Below are 25,090 nucleotides of genomic sequence, written 5' to 3'. Positions count from 1 at the left end.
ACAGACTCAAAGGATATGGCAAAGTACTATATTATTCTCAATTTAAAAAAGCAGGAGCAACTGGCAGACATCGGACTGATGCATGCACACTCACACACAAACTTGATTACACAGAGGTCTTATACCCCAATATACGTAATCTATGACATCATCATACGTGGCAAACTGTAAAACTTATTAGCGGGAGGGATTGGTTAGGGGAACACATCTACTTATAGAATACATAGGGATTAGTACACCATTGGCAGTCTCTTATCTGTTAAACACACCTCGAACTACGTCTAAATACGTATAATACTGTTTATAGCAAACAAAATGGCAGCGGATTGGTCTATGCAACATTGTATAGCAGGCTGCCCCATAGACCCACAAATTGGTTTGCATTCTCACCCAACCTTGGATTTCCGCTCGGCTAACAGCATGTAAGGAAACCGAAAAGCAGGTGCTTGAATCACGTCAGACTACTCCCCACTTTCCCAATTAGCCCATCATCTCTCATCAGTCCGGCCATGAGCCAACCTTTCCCATCTGTAGTTGACCTTGCAGCCCGCCCTCTGTTCTGGGACATTCAAGGGAGTGTTAGCACATCACTATCTTCATCCGAGGTTTAATGAATAGCCCTTGTTTTCGACTTCTGAGTCACATGGGAAGAGACCACATATTTGTCCATTTCAACCTCTTATTTACTGCTATTTGATTTAATTATACTGAGTGTCATTGCTCTTCTTGACCTCTAGAGACTTGCTCACTCTACCAAGCATAGACTTTATACACTATTAATTGTCCATTACTTGGCTTTCTGCAGATGTTTTCTTCTTCTTTAATCTAAGAGAAGTATGTCTTGTCCATGGCTTATTCGTCTGCCTCCCTTCTTGCTTTGCAGCTATTCCTTAAAAACAGCATCCTTGATCCCAAGCCAACATAGAGTCCTCTTTGTTTTGCACACCTGTTCTTCCAGCGTCTCCTGACTCTTCAACCCTGATCTGTTTCTGAGGTAGCTAAATTGAATCTTTGGATGAGCCTGCATCCATTTTCCAACTATGGCTGTCCTAGCCACCTTATATATTCCTCTATAGAAAGCTTCTATATGTCTTTTCTACCTTGCGTTACTGCGTATTTACACTTATTGGTCAGCAAGTTATTGTGTCTTCTTTTGCATTCATGATTACTTTATCGTGTTATACATGTTTCTCTTCTCCCTTCAGTTACATTGTCTCTCTTAGTAGTTTCATTTTGCTTCAGTATGGCTTTGTATATTTGCTTTATGGCATTACTCTGCCCTCATCAGGTTTCACTCAACACTCCATGATGGCCAATAGTGTGTGCTGACATCCTCTACATGCCCATCATAACTAACTGTATTAATACCAAGGTTTAACAGCCTCTACTCCAAGGGCGGGGTTGCATCTATGCTATTGGGAGCATCTAAATTCGGTACCATAATTTTCTTGGGTAGTTCATCCATATATTCCAATGAGGCTAAAGGTTCAAACCTATTCCCCTAAACCAGATTGCCCACACTCCGAATCTCCATTTGATTACTCAACACTTCTTCTCCCTTTGCCTGGCCCCTACTCCCCTACCAGGACATTTGGAAGCAGGACCCAAACAACAACTAGAGCTCTACTTGTCGGCTGAGGGACCAAAACAGTATTTTTATTTCTAGTAAGATGAATACGTTGTGGCCCACTGTTGAAAACATGTCCAGGGGTACATAGTATTTTCTATCCTAGGATAAAAGAAGGAATTGGAATCCAGTTTTATCTCCTAACCTCATCAGGGAAGAATCAGATTCGAACGAAGCACATAGTAAGTAACTTGGCATGATGCAAAAGACAGTACATTGCAATCCCCTTTATTAGATTTATTAGATTTAGCAGTTTCCCCATCCAATTTACTCTCCTAGCCATAAGGATAGAATGTGATGTTAAGCAGCTGTTTCTAGGGCTGGAACAGGTGTTTTAACGGCTGGGTGGCCCAAGTAAAAAAAAAAAAGGATTTCATTCATTTACCCAGGCGCGCGAGGCATCCAGTTCAATGAACAAAATCATTTTCCAAGATGGTCACCATGGAAAGGGACGGTGGGGCTCTCCGGAGCCCCTCTTCCCTTTCCATGGTGACCAGAGAAGTGGGTAAAGCAGCTGTGGTGGTGGCCTGCACCGCCACAACAAACATGTAAGTGGGGGTAAGAAAAGAGCAAAAAATAAAATAACTAAGAGAACGGTGGGTGGGGGGAAGATGGCGGCGGGTGAGCCGGCCGCCAGGTTGCATGGAACGCAGGCTTTCAAGCCCGCATTCCAGGCCAGGGTACTAATTGGGGTTAATGGAGGGCCCATGCAGGTGGATATTTATCCAATGTGCTGTCTTGTTAATTAGCGACACTGTGGATTCAGTTTTTACTTCAGATAAAGGCTCTGAGATAAAGATGCCCACAAGGGTGCTGTTATTGGTGGTAAATTGAGGATAATAGCCTCCTTAATGTTTACCGAAGAATTAGTATATTCTCCAATAGAGATAACCTTTGATGAGTTTGGATAACACCTCACTAATCCCGCATCAGGCCCATCTTGCAATGTTATAGTAGGTGATTTATTTCCTTGAGGACATTAGGCTATGGCTACCATATTTCGCCCGTGGTCCAGTGTTATTTGCAGAATAACTTCCTTTAAATGAGAGATGTGAGTGGATTCAAATTGCAAATTCTTTGTGACACTAGTGCTAACAATTTCTTTTACTCGGCTGGCTTCAGTTTTCGTCTGTCTAACCACATCATTCATAACATTTAGAAAATTAAAAAGGGCTGTTTTAAAATTCTTCAGGAAATCCCAAAAAGGTTGTAATATCTCTTTTAACATTTTTCCCACACATTCATTAAAATGCTCCACCAGATTTTGTATAAACTCTAGGCTCTCTAGCTGGTATGGCCGCAGTGTAACAGACCCCTCCTCCTCTGCTCCGTTTCCCCACTTTGGCACAAATTGAGCCCATCCCGACCTTTTCCAGCTATATCAGTCAGACCATCAGATATATTGGCCATCCCAATGAGAAGCATGGGTCTTAAGATCAACCATGTTCACTACCCCAGTTCTTTCACTATCCAAACTCACATAGAGAACTTATTGTGTCGAGGGCTCTCCATTACTACAGGGGGAGGGCTTCCACTGGGGTATTGCAGGCAGGGTTTCCCCTTGTTTTGCAGAGGCAGGCAGACGTTTGCCTTGTGGTCTTTAGTTTTTTCTCAACATTCAAGATATTTTCCTCTATCTTGCCAAAAATGTCTTGAAAGTAGGTGTCCAATAACGACTGAGTTTGCTTATTTTGCCTGTTTTTCATGAATACCATGCTCTTCTTGACCTTTTTATTTCATGTGTCTTCCAATTTGAAGTTGGCCTTCCATTTGACCATTTTAGCCCTTCAAATTTCAGCCTTAAGTTTGAAATGGAAATAGACTGAGCTACTAATAGACCACTAGTGCTCGTGCAATTTCTACAGATTGGCCAGAGGAAATATTATTCACCTCATACTCAGTGGTCAAAGTGTACGAAAAGAAGTAGTGGAACTATGTTCCCTGCTGGCCAGTCCCCGCTCCCCACAAACCCCATTGCCATGTCCCTCCTAGGCACCATACAAACCCCTAAACAAATGCGCCTGCTGTTTAAGGGAATGTTCAGTGCAGTGCACTGAAAGGCAAGTTTCAACTTATTTCTACACTTTTACTTAAAAATGAAACTATTGTGGAACGGTTTCTTTTTAAAATAAAAGAATAGGAACAGTAAAACTTAATTAAAAAATGTAGAGGAGCACCGCTCCCAACCGCTTCCGCCCACTTCGACCACTGCTCATACTATAAAGAAAGAATTGAGAGCAAGTTGGCAGGGAGTGACTGACATGGTGAACAAATAGTGGGTATATAAATAAAAAACACTTTAGGGGGACCCAAGGTTGAGTGGGACATGCCACGACAGCTTGGGGGCCAATCAAAGTCAGTTTCATTCCCCCCGCCCACACACCTTGCACAGTCTCTTAAGTCTCTTCAATTTGGAGTGGCTAGGCAGAATAAGGCAAATTACACAAAGCCTTAGCATTCAGTGCGCCAGTACTCCAGCACTCCCAAATTCAAGCAATAAAGCGGCAAGGCAAGACTATGGACACTAGACACGAAAACAAGAGAACATACAAGGGAGATCAGCCATCTTTCACCAATTTCAGCTCCTTTTCACTAAAACCAAGAACCCGAAAAGTACCTGATGTAGCTGAAGAAGCTACTGGCAATGCCGAAATTTTAGGATGACATCAGCAGACCTATTGCGAGTTCTATGGCATCAACCAAACCAATCTAGTACAGGGTATGGTACGACTGCTTCCCTTCTGATCGACACCTTCCCTTCTGATGCAGACTGCACTTCATGAGCCATAGTCCACAAACACTGTCTTGTAGGTGTCCGGTTTATAAGTAAAGAGCCTGTCTTCCTTCTCCTCCACTCCTCCACGCGGGCTGCACCACTTCCCACTACAACAGCACAGCCCATTAATCCATTCACTAAGGAGGAACAATGACCCAAGGGGGCGATGCACCAATATATCAGTATCCCAAGAGATCACAAGATCCACGAGGACCAGCAGGGAACAGCGGAAACAGTGTGCTTTGCTTCCAGCTCCACTCCATTTTCAAGAGGCTTTTGACATCCAAGCCCTGGAGTGTATATCATGAGACAAAGGTGTTGGTATCTATGTCTATGGGTCCGCCCCTTCCAAAAGAACAGCTGGAACCACTGGCTCCACTACCTGATCCGCCATCAATGGGTTTTTTACATCCGAGCCCTGGAGCATAGAACGTGGGGCCACAGTATCGGCATGGGAATCTCGACGTCTGTCCCTTCCAAAAGAACAGAAGGAACAGCCAACTTCGCTCCCAACTTCACATTCAACTGGCTTTTGACTTCCAAGCCCTGGAGCTTACAGTGTGGGGCCACAGTATCGGCATCTGCGTCTGGAGGTATGCCCCTTCCAAAAGAACAGCAGGAACAGCCCACCTTGCTGCCCGCTCCCATATGGGATACAACACATTAGATGGTGTTACTGGGGCATTTTAGGCTGCACTTGAGGCAAGGTTGCAGTAAATGCTACACTGTCTTTAAATATTGTGAATACACCCGCATATGACACACTATTTGGCATCACATGATAGTGCTAGGCATTTTATGATTCCCTTATCAAAGACATTTAATGGAAATAGAACACACATTTGCTATACAAAGTATATTTTGCATTACTGTTCAACTGTATAAGGTTCCTTTTCCAACTCTGTTATACAAATGGTGCAGAACCTATGAAGTATACATTGTGTCACTTAGATAATGAAGAATTTAAGAGAAATTGCGCCTCATTACAAGTTTGCTGGTCGGAAACAAGGGTGGATAAGCTCACCGGCACCCTTGTTTCTGCAACCGTCAAACTAGGAGTCTGCCTGCCGGGGCCGCTGTGCACGACAGGTCTGACCCTGTCAGGTCCAGCCGCCATGATAGGCAGACAGGTCACGGAAGCGCCGGCACCGTTATCAACAGTGCCGGCCCTTCCGAGTCCCTAATCCCATAGCACCGGCAGCTTTACCGCCGGACTCGCAATCAGGCCCTTGCCTTTATGCAAATCTTACATTTAAATAATGTTCATTTTAGCAGTCAAGTGACACAAATACAATCAAGTCTGTGTCCAAGGTATGCAGTGTTCTCTCTAAATTGTACTATCTCATACAAATTGTCTTTAAGCAATGTTTAAGCAATGTTCAAATTAAAGTTTGTGTGCCATCAAAATGCCTAAGGAAAATTAAAGGGCATTCCAAATATACCAGATCATTTATGTGTTAAGCAACTTACAATATAGACTGTGGAAGTGAAATAAAAGCGAAAATATTGCCTTGTGCTCTGCAGCGCATTTTCATTTAAGGGGGTCAATCTTGGCTCAGATCTGTTAATGGTATGCATAGTTTTGAAGCCCGGTTGTCAAGGCAAAGACTCGATCCCATGACAAGAGGTGAGCTACCTACCAAAGCAAGGCCTCCCATTACTCATTAAGATCCATTAGAAATGAGCTGAACGCATAAATGGACACAATGAGCATGTTCTTATCTTTAAAATAGAGGAAAATACATCCAAATAAATTCCACAAAAATCAGTTCTGTAGTGAAGGAGTGGTTTAAGCACCACCCAATTTTCATAGATGATCTGGTTTTCACAGTACAAAAGATCAACAAAAAATAAGTTCCAACCAGAGTCAACCTTTTTGACATAGCTCAACAAAATAATAATATCTGTGTGTGCCTGGTTCATGGCTTGGATCCTAACCCAGCCCTTAAAGTTAATCATGAAGCTGAGATTCAAGTGCACCAAACAGAAAAAGAATTACATATGGTTTATTTACACTGCATGATATTATAACTTTGCAATGCTTTGGCCATTTTGAAAAATGAAAACAGATTTTGTGGAGCATTCTGCATATTAGAAAACTAAACATGATATAGTTACATCTATTAATGATTAATAAATGAACATATTTTAATACCTTTTTCATATTGTATGCTACTGTGGAGTGTAACATGCCTACAGATGTAGGATTAATGTGATATTTCAACAATAGGAAATATTCCCAAACAGAAGTTATTGGGGAAAATGGATTTGGCCCCAAATCTGACCATAAACTCCCCATGAAGCATAGCAAAATAATTTGGACACATCCAAATAGAGGGGTATATCACTGGGAATAGGAACATCTAAAGGGAACCCACCTGCGAAACAGCGGTCCCATCTGGGTACATTATTTATAATGTTAACAGAGAGGGAGCAATGGGAGGTGGTGTTACTATACTAGCTAAGGAAACACTAAAGTTGTTTAAAGCCTCATTTAGTTGTGACGGCTGTGAAACCATCCGTTTGAAACTGACATTCACCCCCAATAGTTGCCTCAATTTTATAGTTTTATACCGACCTCCGTCACTGAGTTCAGATTTTTCTAATGAACTATGCTCCCAATTAGTCAATCTGAAATCCACTAATACATCCTCCCTGGTGTTAGGTGATTTCAACTATTGGCGGGGGGATACAAAGGATAAGGAAGGGATCTCGTTGGAGAAAGCACTATGTAACCTAGATTTTATGATTGTAAATGAGGTAGCCACCAATCCTCAAGTAAATCAATTGGGCTGGGTTATTGTAAATAATTTGAAATACCAAAACTGCAAGACTGAGCCATGTGTCTGGAGTGACCATCATTTAGTCATTTTGAATATAGAACTCAATGCTCCCTTGACTACACATAACCCGCATGTCAAGGTCACCAGCAGAAATTTCAAAAATCTGACATCAGAACATATCCAGCCATGCTTAAATGCAGTACTCGCCTCCTTTCAGGAGCAGGACACATGTGATGTTTTGCTTCAGAAATACACTACTCACATACAAAAACTAGTAGACGAAATAGCCCCAATTAAATCGAAGTTAGCCAGGAAAATCAACAATCAAAAGAAATGGTTTAATCAGGACATAGAAACCACTAAAAAAGAAAAAAGGGCTCTTGAAAGGAAGTGGCACTCAGACAGGACCACTGAAAATAAAGAGAGATGGAAAGCAGCAAACAAGAAGTATAATGATAAAATAAGAGCAGCCAAGTCCAACTATTTTAACAAGGAAATTGAATTAGCTGATAACAAGACTAGCAAACTCTTCGAAATACTCAAGAGTGTAGAGAAACCGGAAAACCTTACCCCGCCTTTGTCACGATTGAAAGAAGACTGCAACACCGTGCAAAATGCGTTTTCTGCCAAAATAGCCAAAGCCAGGCAGAACATTATCAACGCCAGGAATAAACTAAAACAGGACATTAGCACCACAAAGATGGTTAGAAATCAGGGACAGGAGAATTTCTTTTTTCACCCCCATAACCGAAACAGAGCTACTGGAGGTGCTTGGTCACATGAGGCCCACGTCTTGTGTGGAAAATGTTTTACCACCCAGCATCATCCTACAAAAGAAAAAGCAATTTGCTCCCATTTTACTAAGAATTATTAATGCCTCATTTAAAGAGGGTTTAGTTCCTGATTAAATCAAAAAGGTTACCATTACACCTTTAGTGAAGAAAGTTGGGCTGGATCCCAAGGACCCAGAGAACTTACGGCCTATCACTAATTCTAATTTTATACTTAAAATCCTGGACAAAATAGCTACCCAGCAGCTGCAAGACCATGTAGAAACCCATGCATCCCTACACTACCAACAGTCTGGTTTTACAGCGGCACACAGCACAGAGACGGCCATGCTGGATCTCCAAAACCACATGCTAGGACTCATGGACAGGGGTAAAATTGGGATTTTGATGCTTCTTGATCTTAGTGTGGCATTTGATCTGGTCGATCATGATCTACTGGTCAAAGCCTTGGGAGACATTGTGGGCTGCTCGGATATAGCACAGAAGTGGCTGGTTTCATTTCTCACGAATCGCCAAGCTAGAGTTCACTGGGGGGGACAATTTTTCTGATCCTACTCTAATTCTCTTTGGAGTGCCCCAGGGTGCTAGCCTTTCACCTATGCTCTTTAATTTGTATATGCGTGCACTGTGTGACATCTTGACGGGATCCAGAGTTTTCTTCACTAATTACGCTGATGACACTCAGCTAATATTAGAGCTAGATGGATCTCATAGAGCAGACAGTGAAAAGATTGGACTTATATACAGTAAAATAGATGATTGGATGCAAGCCAACTGGATGTGCCTCAATGATTCTAAGACGGAACTCATGTTGTTTGGATCTAGCCGCCTCCTAGACAAACTGGGGGGGGGAGTACAAATCATTTCAAATCAAAGAGGCCATCATAACAGTATTCAGCCAGGTTAAAACCCTGGGTATGATGATGAACTCCTCTGTTAACTCAGAAGCCCAGGCCAACCTCTTGCGAAAGAACACAGCCTACTATTTGCGGCTCATGAGGATTATTACACCCTTTTTGAGCGAAAACAACTTGGTCACCATTGCCAGGGTGGTGGTGTAGTCTAGGTTAGACTGTGGCAATGCCCTTCTCATAGGCACTCATGCTAAAGATCTACACATCTGCCAAGTCATTCAAAATGATGCAGTAAGACTAATCAAGCACCTTACGAGAAGAAACCATATTAACACAGCTAGAAAAGCACTACACTGGTTAGGAGTCGAAGAGAGGATTAAGTTTAAATCCCTCACGCTCGTGCATAAATGCCTTTTTGGGAAAGCACCCAACTATCTGAAGGAGAGCATTGTACCCTATACGCAGAAGAGGCAGCTGCACTCGGCTGGAAAACATTTTCTTGCAGTCCCCAAGCACAATCTTAAATCAGCGATGAGCAGATCCTTTGCAGTGCAGGCAGTTCAGATGCGGAATGCCCTTCCAGTGATTCTGAGACTACAGGAGAATCACCTACAATTTCGAAAGCACTTGAAGACTCACCTATTCAAGTAATCCCACTTTCTAGACCTTTTACTCCTCTAGCTGCACCACTAAGATTACTAGATAGTTTGTGCTTTGTTTGTGTTAACGCGCCCTGATGCCTGCGGGCTACCGGCGCTATATATGCTCACATTACATCACATTACATAGAACCCATCCAATGAAAAATGTTTGCAAAAGATGCTGAATTAGTAATATTTATGAGCTATTTAAGCCCAAACACAGAGGAAAACAGGGAGAGTTCTGTGATTCTTGCAAGTCTGCAGATGTGGGCACTCTGCCTGATGTCTGCTTGGCGTGGGAATATACCTTGGAGATAGGTGGAGGACCCCTTTAAAACGGCATTTTATCCATAGCAAAGCTGACACAGAAAACTTTACCCCAAATCAAAAGTAGATTCCCAGAGAAGGATTTTGTAAACAAAGAACAGACAAACGGGCTAGCTGACTGGATGAAGTTGCCTTGAGCTGCAAATGCCCTACCTGTTCTTTCCCTTTGAAATAAAAATGTAAAGTTAGTATACAAATCCTAGTACAATTATAAATATGCCTCCAGAGTCCTTTACCATCTACGCCACTAAATGTGTACTGGGATATAATGGAGAAATTGGGGAAGTGTATTCAAATATAGCATGTCATACAATTTTGAGCGCAAAATGCAAATATATTGTTCTCTGACAGAAGCCAAATAAATTAATTCCCGGGTTTTTACAGGCATATTTTAAGACTTGATCTGTGAAATGCTGTATGCCATATTCACGGATTTTCAGCGGGATTATTCAATATCTTGACACGTGGAAGCCATAGTACATAAAAAGGGACATTCTTAGTGAAGCTATATCCTTAAAGTGAAGTCTGAAGGGGTTTGGTTTTTCCATTTTAGTTCCATGAATATGATGTGCATGTGAATTAATATTGCTATTTTTCGAATAACACTGTGCAGAAAAGAAGGGAAAGAAGAACGTGTAGGGGCTAGTAGTAGTCAAGCAGGTAACTAGTGAAACCAGAGCTACATGCAGGAAAAGTGAGGTACAGGTTACCAAAATAATATACTATCAGCTAGAGGGTATTTTTCAACAAAAAAGCAGTTGTAGAATTTCAATCTGAGCCACAGGCAAACTAAATACAGTAGTACTATTGCAGTCAGGGCTATAGGCAGCCGAATGAATAGCCCAAGTTCAATCAGGGACAGAGGCAATCAAAATGCTGTATTTTTTAAATTTCACTCAGGGTCATAGGTGACCAACATGCAGTAGTTTGAGCACAATCAGGGCCATCAACAACCAAAATGCAGTAGTACAATTCTAATCAAGGCCATAGGCAACCAGAATGCAGTAGTACAATTTCAATCAGGACCAAATGCAGAAGTAGGAGCTCAATTTAGGCCAAAGGCAACCGAAATGCAGAAGTATAATTTCAATCAGGGCCATTTACAACCAAAATGTAGTAGCCCAATTTCAGTCAGGGTCATAGGTGATCCAGTGGTTTGAGCTCAATCAGTGCCACCAGCAACCAACAAAATAGAGAAGTAGTAGCTCAATCAAGGCCATAGGCGACTAACATGCAGCATTATAATTTCAATTGTGGTCAGAGGTCACCCCAAATTGCAGTAGCACAATTTCAATCAGGACCAGCTGCAAACAAAATACATAGTCAACTTCAGTCAGGGCCATACGTGACCAGAATGCAGTCACCAATCAAGGATAGACGACCAAAATGCAGTAGTCCAATTTGAATTTGAATTTACAGTCAACAATAAATAATTATATTATTTGTAAAATATATTGCTCCTTGTACATATTTGGAACTGTAAAATTCCACTTGTGACTGGATACTGCTCAATGTTCGATCGAGGTGTTTCTAAATTTTGGAAAAAGGTTTATGTCAGAATGCATATTGCCTTACCTTTGAGGTTCCTTTGCGGCACACTATCAGAGGGCCCGCAAGGCCTGCACTGGTGTCCTTTATGGAATCCACTCCTGAGTAGTACAGCCAAGTCAAACAATCTGGGTCTTCTAGGGTGGGACCCACATCATCCGGAATGCTCCATACATAGGTGAATGTCTCACCTGGATTCACGTGAGAGGCAGGAGTTGAATGAGAACCTGTCATATTAAAAAATGATATGATATCATAAGTCATTTATGATGTGCCTGTACACAAGGGTGCACATAGATGAGTTTAGTGCTGTGTAACTAGACAAGGCTCTTGAGTTTGCATTGTCTATGAGTTTCATTTGCTAGTAATGCCAGTCACCAAAGGCACAGCAAACTGGGCAAACATACATTCATTCATTCATTTTCAGACTTTTATTCGGTATAAACCATCAAGTCAACATACAATAACACATTTCATAAAATGGACAATGATGCAAATATGTTAAAGAAAAATGCACAGCAATACAAATTGTTAAACGAATAAGATCAATGCGTAAAATAACAAGCAGTATGCATTTCTTACCCAAGACCCATCAGTGCAGAATATAAAAATGCTAACAAAAGTAAAAGGCAAGGAGCCTTGTCGAACCATCAAGAACCACCTTATCCTAGGCTTTTCAGAGCTTTAGATCTTTGCCAACAAGCCATGTATATGTAATGGGTGGTTGAAAAAACAACATGGGAATGTAATACTGGCTCAGGTATCCCAAGGCAAGAACAGAGGAACAAATCCCTAATTTCCTTAAAATTGGTTGAAGATGCATACATCTCAATTGCATGGTCTTGTCACAAATTAGCAAAAAATGTAAGATAATTTTATTAGCTACCCCACACAATGGACATTTATTTGACTCTGAAGACCTCCATGATTAAGTAAGGGAAGCAACTGGGAGTAACCCCAGCCTAAAATAAAAAATACAAAGATTTTTCGAATGATTGAGAAATTATGTCCAGGTCAGATTTGAATCCAAGCTGTAACCTAAGATAATCACGATAATCTAAACACGTCTTTATTATAGAAGCATAAACCAATAGATTCTCACCAGCTCTCACTTTATAATGACTGAGAGAGTCAAACATTGGGAATGTGTCCACAAGTCAGATGCATCTAAGCTTTGGAAGGTTCTCCTTAACATGTAAAAGCCATTTCAGGCCCCCCGCCCAACCAATGACATTAGGTGACGCAATGCATCCCATAGTTTTTCCAGGCCATGTTGCTTCCACACTCTGACCCAAAAGGAGCAAGTTTAATGGTAACTTGATGACTGACTGGCACACTACCAAGCTCCAAATATACCAGTGAGGAGGGGGCACTAAGAGGGAGCATCGACAGGTTTTCAAAAATGTGTGTTCACAGATGCTAATCTTACCAACATTGGCATTCACCCAGATCTCTGAACCATACATTGAGGCAGGTAGGGCTTCTTGTTTTTGGTACAGATCTGTGGCTGGGGATAATGCACTACTACCATGTTTAAAATAGAAAGACATTACAGCTCCACTAAATTTCTCAAGTATGACTGCAGATTTGTCCAGTTGTGCTGCCCAGCCACCAGTCTCTTGAAATCTCACTCCCAAGTATTCATAAAAGGTTGACTGTTCTAATGGCGAGCATCCTACCTTTAGCAGTACTGGTTTATATTTAAAGGATTGAGATTTAAACACCATTACCTTACATTTATCAATATTCAAAGTAAGAGACGACTCTTTACATTTAGCCAAAGAAACAGACAAGGATTTTCTCAAACCTTGCAGGGTTTGTAGCTATCAAAATCGTATCATCTGCATAAAATAATGCAGGATATTTCGCAGATGCCATTTTGGGACAGTCTTGGCACTCCTACAATAAAACAGCAATGATTTATTGGATGTAAATATTAAAAAGTAGGGGAGCCAAGACACAGCCTTGTCTAACACCCATATCAACATCAAAGGCTCATGTCAATTCACCACTCAAACCATAACGTACACAGGCCTTGTTTCCTGAGTATAACTGGCAAATGATAGAGATCAGATTAGCTGGTGCCTTCCGAACTGAAAGAATATGTCAGAGTGTCACTTGAGAGACAGAATCGAATGTTTTTCTTAAGTCCAAGAATACCACATATACATACATTTTCCTTAAAATTGTGTATTTTTGGATTAACATTAAAAGCATAAAGCACTGATCCATCATTCCCCTGTGCTTTCTGAATCCATCTTGGAGATCACTAATATTGTTTTCCCTGTCTGCCCACTCCTGCAAATATTTTAATAGAATTTTCCCAAACAATTTTCCAACACAATCTAAATGAGAAATCGGGCGGAAGTTAGCCTTCCATGGCTAATGAATGGGAATGGTACTGTCTTCCAAAGAGAGCTATTGCCTCACAAGGCCTCATGTGCAGATCCATCAAGTGGTATGTTGTCCTACACCCCAGAATGAGGAAGAGGGCAATGGCAAAAATACAGTGCCAGTACAGAAGATAAAGGTGACCTGATGTTTAATAACAAAACCTTCATGCCTCTGCTTCCAGTAAGACCTGGCACTTGATTGCTGGTACTGCTGGAGCTCCAGAACTCAACTGCACTCTTATTGAGTCACTATACATCCATATTTATCACACCATCTGGGGGTGTTTGGAATAAAGCCTTATTCAGGATCAGGCAAGTGATTAGAGGGGCAGGCATCTCTTTACTCTTCACCTCATTGTTGCTCATCACAGTTATAAGGTCAAACTAACTTTGATCCTTCAGTCGTGAGATGTCATAAGGGTGGAAAATTACTCTACAGAGTACTTTATTTCCTGGTTAATGTGCACAGCTCATGTAAGATATATGACATCAATTACAGCGCTGCGACGTCTTCAGTATAATGCATGTGACAGAAGAGTTCTTTGACCATACAGAGGCATGTGGTCACGGACAAGTGCATGTTTAAGATTATGGAGTTCCAATGTGACTTGCAACATCCTGATTATGTATTAATTGTGAATACTGTATACATTCATTGTAGATTGTTTCCTGCCTCCACAATCCCAAATATATATCGATCAATCAATATCTTGTTTATTCAAATTAAATACATCCGTTAAACGCAAAAACATGACATTTAAACAGATTATACTGACAATAACTATTTCATCACCTTTTTAAAACACAGCACTACCATTACCCTAAAATTAAATAAAAGTCAATACAGCAGGAGTATGAAACCAAATTACAAGGGGCAGTTAAAATATTACTGCTCAAATAAAAATCCCTTTCTCTGGTACATAGCCCTTTTCAAATAAAACAGGAAGACCTAGCAGTCAATGCTGAAACAGCAGTCTGGAGGAAAAGTAGGGGCGGCTATGTAGGCGGATGTCTAAATGCCTAACAACCGGCAAAATAGTAGACCTACTCATATGCTTATATGCCAGGTAAAACAATACAAAGTCTTTCAGGTCTTCTCTTTCTTCCCCACATGCTGGGCATTTAGGATTATCAGGAAACCCTGGCCACTTGTACTTGTTTCCCCTCAGCTGTAGACAGTCAAACCTGGCCCGCGTGATAAGCCGCCTTTCCCTCCTTTTCGACCTCCAAAGAAGGTAAGGCTGGATTTCATTCACCCTGCTTTTCACTGTGTGGTTTCTATCAGAGTGGGTGTGAAATTCCCTACCCTCCCTCTTCTCCTTCAACACCGGAAGTAGCGTCTGTTTAAACTCTCTCATTTGCCTCAAAGACATCAGACTGTCCCGGGGGGAGAGGGCTAGAATATTACTGCTAAACAAAATAGTCATTAAAATATGCTAACCACAGGATTTTACACCAGTTTGACTTGCCCATAAGGCTCCTAATAATAAAATGGCATAGAATGCCTCACTGATTGGCCCACATACGGAGCCAGAAGATGCTCGGAGCAAGAGCCCATTGATCTTCCCAAAACTGCATCCCCAGTTCCCTATGGACTGAGACACATCTGGCTGAGCCAGGGAGTCCGAAGAGCTGTCTAAAAAATGTAATTTCTTTCACCTGTAGCTCCGCTGCCTTCATGTGCCCCCATAGGGGCGCTCCATATAAAGTGGCCGCCTTGGTCTGAGCAGCATGAACCTTCAGAACCAGTTCCAAGGGCTGACCCGGACAGCGGGCCAAAAAGCGGAAAATCCCGCCTACATGCTGACTCATCTTTAAAGTTTGTTTTTTAACATGGACGCTGCCCGTAACTGGCTCCGAAAGTCTGACCACAAGATAGTCAAATTCCTTTACTCTTGGAATAATTTCCCCATTACACATCATAGGGCGCATCTTAGCGGGCCTCTTCCATCGTACGCATCCCATTACTGCTCACTTTGTGGTGTTGAATTTTAGCCCCAGGTTGTTCATGAAGGCCGCATAGGCATTTATACAAATCTGTAGCGCCCTTGGGGTTCTGGCTATTAGCACTGTATCATCGGCATAAACCAGAACCGGAAAGGCCCACCCTCCCTCCCAAATCAGCCCTGCTATCTACCAGGGCCTTAATAAGCCCATTAATATAGAGAGTGAACAATATTGGGGCCAAGACGAACCCATAAGCCCAACTTCAAAGCATGCAGTACACTGCCCCCACGGTTCACTGAGGACACACTCCTTGTTTTCCCTATGGGTTTCTCGCAACACAGCCTGGAGTTCCTCTGGATACCCCAGGGATTCCAGCACAGCCCACAACTTTGATCTATGCACTTTGTCGATGGCTGTGCTTAGGTCCATGAATGTGAGATAAACCATATCCCCCCTGCAAAATACAGAATTTGCGACCAATAAATACAGGTTTAAACCCAGTTCCATTGTTCGTAACCCCAGGCGAAACCTGAACTGAATAATCTGAGAGTACTGTCCCATCCAAAAGTCAGGACTCTATGTCACCCAGCAAAACCCTTCCAAATATTGTAAAGGAGGTATCTAGGAGGAATATAGCTCTATATGATGTCGGGCAGGTGGGGTCTCCCTTCTTGAAAATTGGAAAAATGTTGCCGGTTTTCCATGAGGGAGGGAAGTATCCTGATTTTAGACAGGTATTATACACTAGAGTCAACAGAGGTGCCCATATATTGATATGGTCCAGAAACAAATCCACAGGGATAGCATCTGGTTGAGGGACCCGATATTGAGCTTGGGCTTTAATAGCTAGAGTAACCTCTTCTAGTGTAAAGCATAGGGATGTGCTATTATTCCTTCCTTCCCTTGGAGGTCCTCTGTCTCCAAACATGGAGGCAAAATAAGCCACCCAGGCTTCTGCTGCCACATGGGTACCCCTTGATTCTTCACTCGGTTAATGGACAAGTCCCCCCTTCACAAACTCTCAAAATCTTTTAGAGTCGTTGGCCCTGAGAGCCTCTAGGAACCCTTCCCACGCTTCCTCCTCAATCACTATTTTCCTCTTCTCTACCACAGAACGATAGTGGGCTCTCACCTGGATAATGTCCCTCCTCGAAGAAGTAGGTAATTTTAGGGCTTTCAGGAGTGCTTTTATGTAGATATGCTGTGTGCATCAAATCATCCCTTCTTAGTTGGATTCCCCTTTTACCTGCACTCAGCCACAAAGACCTTGTGAGTGATCCTAGTATACCAATGAAGCACTTCACAACATGCACTGGGCTGGCCTCATTCTCTAGAATTCCACCAATTTCCAAAGTTTTCCCAGCCAGAATACTGAGATGCAAAACAGAGTCCCGGATTTACCCCCAACTGATTCTTCTTTTTTGAGACAGCTTCCACTTCAACTAAACAAGGAGCACTGTCTGTCAGGCCTTCCCCTCCCACTATCCCCCTCAACTTCAAGGTTAGAGGGTTATGGCCACCACTTCAAAGTCCACTATGTATTCCCACAATTCCAAAGATAGGCAAAAATAATCTGTTGTGGCAGAACCCAAATGATTATGGAATGTCAGGTTTCCCGGAATATCTGGCGTTATGCAGCCATTTACTGATTGCATCCCCCATTCTATTAGCCAAACGCTTAACTGTAGTCCCTTCATACAGATCGGAGGATCCTTCATTATTAGTTTTGGAATGTTCAAAGACAGTTCCTCAAAAAGGTCGAAGAGATCTACTGGTACTCTCACGCCCATTCTGAGATTAATCTCCACCCCATACAAACCTGATTCGCCTATTCACTCTCTTCCCTAAATAGTCATCAAGAAAGTCCTTAAGCTTCCCCAATCGATTCCCCTCACCCTTATGAGGGATGTTATAAAAATGTAAGATGCCCACTTTACCCTCCATTGGTGATGTTATTAATAACATCTGCAGGAAATCCAACTTAGTCACCACCATCTTAACCTTACAGTTCAAGAGGCCTTCATCAGGCTGGCCATTCCTCCATAACATCTGCCTCTCCGGTTTTTACTAGCTGCTATTCCGTATGATACATATCCATCTAACAGAGGGATGTCCAGAGCCCAGATTTCCTGCAAAATAATTATTTCATGGGACCTCAGGAATTCGATGATGTCTGCCCTTTCCAACCATGCCCTTAACACCTGCTGTGTTCCAGGACAACAGCCCCACACCCATTGATACCTCCCCTAACCCAACATAGCCCTCCATAGTCTCCATGCTGCTGGCACCTCCTTCCCCAAATATATATGCTTGTTGTGCCTCTGTTCCAAATTGTCACTCTCACTATTCAATACCTTGATGAGTGCATGAATGACGTTTGTTCACTGTCAGACTGGGGAACCTGGACAAGATACTGTAAGGCTGGCTTCACCCACTTACCCTCTGCGTTTATTGTACTCGAGAGGGCTTGTGAATTAAGTGTAATTCAACAGTGACTCGCCTTGTTGGTGCTTCCCACATAATGGGGCAAATAGGAACAGGGGCCAGGTGTTACCAGGAACAGGGGCCAGGTGTTACCATGACACCAGTAAACTGCCCTCACGTTCCCTTTCAGCCCTAGTCCTGTAGTCAGCAACAGCCTTAAAAGTGTGTCAATGATAGGTTAGTAAACATTATCCAGGCACCCACTGCAACATCTTCAGGTTCTCCGTATCGTTCCTGTTAGGGGGTGACCTATTATTGAGAGGAGAATCTAGCATGTGGAATGGAAGCAGAGACGGTTGAATGAGAGTGAAAAGGGTAGGCAGAGAAGAGGGTTGTTGTTTTATATGAGATGCTGTCTTTATAAATAGGCAGTAAAGGAAATGAAGATATAAAACACCGTCTCTGAACATGTGATCGTTATTAGGGATGCGAATAGAGTGCATCCATTACAGTTCCCCACCTAAAAAATATACAAATGCCTGCCCCACTGCCAACAAATCCCAGCCTAATGTTTGTCCCAGTCCTCTTACTTCACAAATATACAAATATACCTTCTGGCCAACATCCTTCAACAGCCGTGTGGGTTTTGCAGACCCCTTATTAACTTAAAAAAAGACCAGAACTCCTTAACATTCCCTCATACTGCCAAAGAATTCTGATCCCACTGACACATCAGAATCAATGCTGCACTCCACAGCAGCTTAATGACAGGGCCACTGCCAAGCATAGCACTTCTCTTAATGTGTGTGCTGGAGGAGGGGAAGGCTAATCACTGCCACCTGCAGTGTTAGTGAAGAAAGCCTTTGCACGACGAAGCCACAGCGAAGGGAGATAAAGGCAGTCCTGCAGTCCAGCAGGTTGGTTGACTGGCTGTGTTTGGGTTTGCCGGTGCTTGCAGGTTGCAGAACGCTGTGGTTATTAGCCAGAGCAGGAGCCACTGTTGTCATTTTTCCCTTATTCTGGAATGAGATGTTAATTGATATGCCAATGGAACAGCAGTGAAGACCATTTTACATCTAAAACCTTGCTGTGAGCACTGAACCTGTTGGGCCTGCAAGTACTGCAAGCACTACTTTGGGGACCACTGTTTGCCTCACCGTTGGTGGTAGGCAATTTATATGTTTTCATCTTTTACATCTTCAACATTTTTTATATACCTGGTGGCCCCGTTAGCCCTGGTTTGGATATTTTATCTTTTCCCCTGCTCGTAGCTCGCAGCAAAATTGGTAAAACCTCTGCTTGGAGTGGTGCTGGCCTCTTCTAAATGTAATGTTTGCAGAGCCTATTCTACTTTTTGTATTTATTGCACTTACTGCTTTTATAGCCTTTTTGTATCAAACGCCACTCTGCATTCACCCAAAACCCATTAGAGCAATACGCTGAGCTGTATGCTTTTGGATTGAGGATATTACTCTATTTGCAAACATCTGTAAAGATCTATTTGCTGGCTTACTTTTGCTTAGTTTGTGCTTAGTTCATGTTTGCTTAGTTTGTGCCCGACACGTGCTGCCTGGACTTCTCCTGGCCTTTCTTGACTTTGTGGGCACTATGGATACCATGTGAACTTAAAGAAAAGCACGTATATACGTAATTCATAGGGGTAACACATGTAAGGGTAGTACAACATGCAAGGGGTCTATGGGAGCATTAATGTCCATCCATGGCTCCCAACACTTGAACACAAAAAAGGATGGAAGTTCTCAGATTCCATTGGTTGCTTTATCAGGTGGCCTACGGCTCGCTATGTCCCCCTTGCGGAAACAACTAACTATCCCTGACATGATTAATCCCTCCTTAGTTGGCGCTGGTGGGCCGCTTACCTAGGTAAAGGGATAGAAAAGAGATTAGCTCTAGTTTCTCAATAACTATAGGAACCAAACATACCGCTGCCAAAATCCACCGCGAAAAGCGATAATGGCACGAGACAAATTGAACTTGACCAGTACAAATAATAAATAACACAATTGCAGGGAAGAGATCTTCCATGAAGGAGTAGACAACTCCGGGCCAAGATTGGCAATGTCGGCAGAGTGCGGATGCAGGCTGCCTAGATACATACCATTTGAAATGTCATGGTAGCAACCAAATATTGAAAAAAGAAAAACAGCTTCACAATCCAAATGGTGAAACAGATACAATATTTTACCCTACTGATTTAAAACCTTAGGGGTCCTGAAGAAAGCGGTTCCAATATATTTAATCTGTTGAAACCGGTGGACCAAATTGAGTCCAGGGCTCACACTCTGAACTCTTGGGACATCTATATAACTAGTGGATCCCCAAATATGAATTAATACTTCAAGTTTGCCACAGATAATACTGTGTTTTATCAGACACACAAGATGGAGCAATACAATTAGACTGACCTCCCCCAGTGTCACTAGCCTTGGTGTTATGGTGAAGGCTTTTTAAATTTGTTGTGCTAAACATCTCTACAGATAGAGTATAGTTCATCTGTATGGATATACAAGAAATTTAGAAATTAGATTGAGAAACTAGGGCTAATCTCTTTTATATCCCTTTACTTAGATAAGCGGTACATCAGAGCCAACTAGGGAGAGGGTAACACATGTAACACATGTGATTTTGGTTATTGTGTCATAATACTGTGGTATAATTTTATCTTGCATGTTTCAACATTGAATTCTGTGTTTAATGCCTAGGTTTTTATGCAAATGGTTTTGCTTATCGTTTTACCTTACTGCAGTTTAATTTGTGATAGACTGTGCAATACATTTAACCCTTTGATATTTTGATATCCCTATCGGATATTTGACCATAATGTTAAAGCGAAAAGCAACTTCCTCTGCCTTAGCTCTAAAAAGAGTGCACAGGTTTCTGCTTGATTAATGAAGTAAACTTATTGATTTAGAAAATCGGTGTATTCTTAGATGATATTGATAATGGTGATCATGGAAATGCTGGAGCCATAAGTAAAAATAGAGTGAAGTCCCCAAATGTCGATGGAAAGCCAAAGGGGGGGACCAAGGGCAAACTGTCTCAGAGACATTTGCCCTTTGCCAAGCCCAAAACTAAACCTGGAGAGGTGTGAGGGAAGTTCACATTTTTTTATTGTGATCTAGTGGCTAATCACAACTTGATCACCAGCAAGAGGGGGGTAACTTCACATTCGCTATAAAACCCATCCAGCTTCTAAAGGACCCATACACTGACCGGAGGGTTTAGGGAGGGGGGCTGGCGATGAAAAAGTGGGTGTATCCTCTGGAAATCTAATTGATTTGTCATCTGAAGCACCCATGGCTATTAATGAACTAGTCCCAACCTCCAATCACTCACTGCCCTAACTGATCTTGAGGCAAATTGCTCCCCTTAGGTCAATATAGATAACTTGGGGCCTACAGATGCACAATGTCAAGCACTTACATCCAATGGAATGACAGACCAACTTGGTTGTAAGGGTTGTTTTTGGGCCAAAACAAAGATTGTGGCTCTTAAACCATTGGTTTCTGAGCTAAGAGATGATCTGGGAACTTTGAAATTAAGGGTAGAATCTCAATTAGCTCCTCTTACTACCTCAATGGGACTAAAAGGGAGGGGGGTTCCCTTGGGAAGAGCCCCAGCCTATGGTGCAATTACTAAGGTCATAGAAGAACATGAGAAAAAAACATCCCTGCCCAGCCACTCCTGTATTAGGTAGACCAATAGTCTTCGGAAAGATAATTTCCCATACTTTGGGTGGTAAAGGGAATAGAACTAAATCAACAAAGCCCATGGAACCTATCTATGACCCATGAGATACCAGCATTGGCCAATGGGAGGCGAGATCTCGTGCAAGGGTTGGGGGTCGGGAATCTGTGGACAATGCGGTGTTCTTAACCAATGTTCCTAAACGCCAGCAAGGTAGCTGGGAAGGCGAGGCTAGTCTACTAAATACATAGATCCATTGGATTTGACATAACATGAATTGTTTGTCTGTGGTAAGATCAGATATATTGGATGCACAACGCATTTCTCAAGGGCATATAGGCGGCTTGATTATATTAGGCTGTATTTGGTAAATGATAACCTAAGGTTGGGTCTTTTTTCAATTGATAAGAGAACTCTGCAACCTTGTGACATAAAAATTGAATTGACAGGAAAGCCACCCTGTTCGAATAATACTTTAATTTCCCCAACAGCTCCATTGGCATGATTTGATTCCTTGCATTCTGCCCATGTCCCCAGCTTTTCTTGATGTGCAGTAACCTCCCCACTCCTTGTGCGGGACATGGACAATACCCTAGCTGGAAAAATTGATTTAATTTATCAAGTTAAGATTACTCCTTGGAATGTCACAGGCCTCCAGAAACACCTAGAGGACCCAGGCTGGGTAAAGAACCTTAGAATCTATGAAATACTCTGTTTTCAAGAGACATGGGCCCTAAACCAGCATATGATAGTGGGTTATTCTGTGTTTTCAATCCTAACGGCCAGGCACAGGAGTGAGGTTGTGTGACAAAGTGAGGGAATGAGTGTTTGGATTAAGACTGTTTTTAAAGCACAGACTAGGATGGTAGAAACCCAATCTTTGGATTGGCAGTGCCTCATGATTAAATTTGCTTTGCACATGAGACTGTGTTTTTTATGTTTATAATCAACCATATTGTTTACATGGTATGAGAACACTAAGTGAATTAGAATTGTTGGAACTTGATCTAGCCCAGCAACACGTGGACCAGCTGAGTATGATTGTTTGCAGGGAGATAAACCTGCAATACGATCCCCAAAATTAACTAGCAGAACTAATGGAGGAGAAGATCCTATCTGGGGAATTCCTGACCTCATTGCCCCTGCCAAAATAAAGTAAAAGAATATGCTTTACCAACAGCAGAGCTATTTTTTTTAGAAACGGCCTCTGTGCTTGCAATGGCAGGGTGACAACAGATATACCTCGCTCCAAAATGTTTAATATAGGGGATAGAAGTAGCCATGTTGAGTATGTTCTAGTTGACTTAGAAACATGGGGATTGGCTATATCCTTTGAGGTTGTAGAAAAGATGGATAATGACCACAATTTGCTACCTTTTACCCTTGCCATGAATATGGTGGTTAGGATGAAATCTAGTGCTGCCCAGAAAGTATGTCCTACTAAAAAAAGGTGTAGGGTAACATGGGATGAGGACCCCCTCGCTGATGCGCTGGTGGAGGCTTACCATTTGCGGTTGCCTGAACTTGACATGGTATTTAAAAATAGCAAGATGAATGACTTCAATATCATTGATTTGGTAGGTAGTATAACATCTACATTTGGCACATAGCTAACAAAACCAGCAAAGAAAAACATGGATCAACCAGTATGGAAATTGGCATTGTATGATCAGGATTGCCGGGCTGCCAAATCGAGATTGTTGGAGGCTGTTAAAAATAGGGATCTGAAGTGTAGGGAAGAAATATGCTCCTTTAGAAAGGAATACAAGAAGACGTTATTATAAAACAAACAAAAAATGTTTTTCTAGGCACATGGGACTCTTTAAAAAACGATCTTGAGAAGATGGATGCAAAAGCATTCTGGAGGATTGTGACTCTGGGCTTTAGCGATCGTTCCAATTTTGTGGAAGCGGCTATTAATGAGAGGATTTGGTATGATCATTTTTCATCCCCCTACCAAGAAACAAGGCCTGCTTTTGCTAACCAGCCTGATTTTCTGGACTGGTTTAGTCAGGCGTGTAAGGGGGTATCACTCCTTGAATTGAGTCTAAATGAAGTGGCTATTGCAGTGGGTTGCCAGGTCCCAGGAAAATCCTCCTGTGGAGATAATATGCTGCCAGATTTTTTCAAGAGTAATTTAGAAATGTGGGTTCCATACCTTTATAATTTGTTTAATGCAGTATTGAGATCAGGCTCAGAACCCCCGATATGTAACCTTGAGGACATTTTTCTAATAGTTCATAAAAGAGATTGAGGTACTCCTAGTAACTATAGATACATTTCACTGTTGTGCACCAGTAGGAAAATCTTTGGGAAGATTTTACACACAAGACTTGAAGCCTAGGTTACAGAACAGGTACCCTCAGTCATTTACAGGTGGGCTTCCCTAGAGGGCTGAGTACAATTGACCAGGTCCTAAGACTAAGTTTAATTTGTGATAACTATGTTAAGTTAAAAAGGGGTGACCTTTCCTTATTATTTGTGGATCTCAAGGCGGCCTATGATAGTATCTCTAGGGCTGCTTTGTGGGTCCCGATGGAATTGCTTAAAGCAATCATTGAGCTGTATGCAGATTCAGGGGCTAGAGCTAGGTGGGGTCTAAGTGGTGAGACCACCAGAACATTTGGGGTAACGAAGGGGGTAAAGCAGGGGTGTACAATCGCTCCCTTACTCTTCAACCTTTTCTTCAATGGCATGTTGTAGGGCTTCCCAATGGGATCATCAGACGCCCCCACATTAACCAGCGATAAGGTTGGATTATGCTCTTCAGAGATGATATTGTGCTTATATCACTCACCGCACTGGGGCTAAAGAAACAGGTTGACCATTTTGTAGACTTCTGTGAGACAAGAGGTCTAGAAATAAATGTTGCAAAAAACAAAATGTATGCGATGTGGGAATCTTCAGGGTCGTTGTTTTACAATGGCCCTGAAAAAAAATTGGAGAACCTGTTGAAGAAGTCGGTAATTTTGACTATTTGACATTAGAATGTCCAATGATGGGAGATGAATTAAACATGTGGCTCGAGCTGATGCAACAATGGGTAGGAAATGTAACAGCACCTTGCAATTAGTTAGCAAAGCAAGAACTAACTGTGAAGCCAGCCATTGAGATCTACAGGGCACAGGTGTTGTTGAGGGCTCTGTATGGTGCAGAGATGGGGGGGTGCTGTAAATCTGGTGCTCATATAATCAAAGAAAACAACTTCTTAAAACATCTCTTACACCTTCCTGGCAGCTCTCCAAACATCTCTGTCCATATGGAACTGGGT

At 42.2% G+C, this 25,090-nt stretch overlaps 1 protein-coding gene across 1 annotated transcript in view; it reads right to left on the bottom strand.

Annotated features, from left to right (window-relative positions):
* The window catches only part of CP (ceruloplasmin), a 536,222-nt gene that overhangs the window by 301,432 nt on the left and 209,700 nt on the right, over positions 1–25,090 (bottom strand). Inside the window, exon 9 of the mRNA XM_069618363.1 lies at positions 11,375–11,574. Within this exon, the coding sequence (XP_069474464.1) occupies positions 11,375–11,574 (200 nt within the window). The remainder of the gene's footprint in view (positions 1–11,374; positions 11,575–25,090) is intronic.

The sequence above is a fragment of the Ambystoma mexicanum genome, chromosome 10 (genome assembly GCF_040938575.1).
Source record: "Ambystoma mexicanum isolate Mex_15411 chromosome 10, UKY_AmexF1_1, whole genome shotgun sequence".
NCBI classification, from domain to species: Eukaryota; Metazoa; Chordata; class Amphibia; order Caudata; family Ambystomatidae; genus Ambystoma; species Ambystoma mexicanum.
The sequence above is the reverse complement of the archived record's forward strand: the minus strand, read 5'-3'. Positions and strand labels throughout refer to the sequence as shown.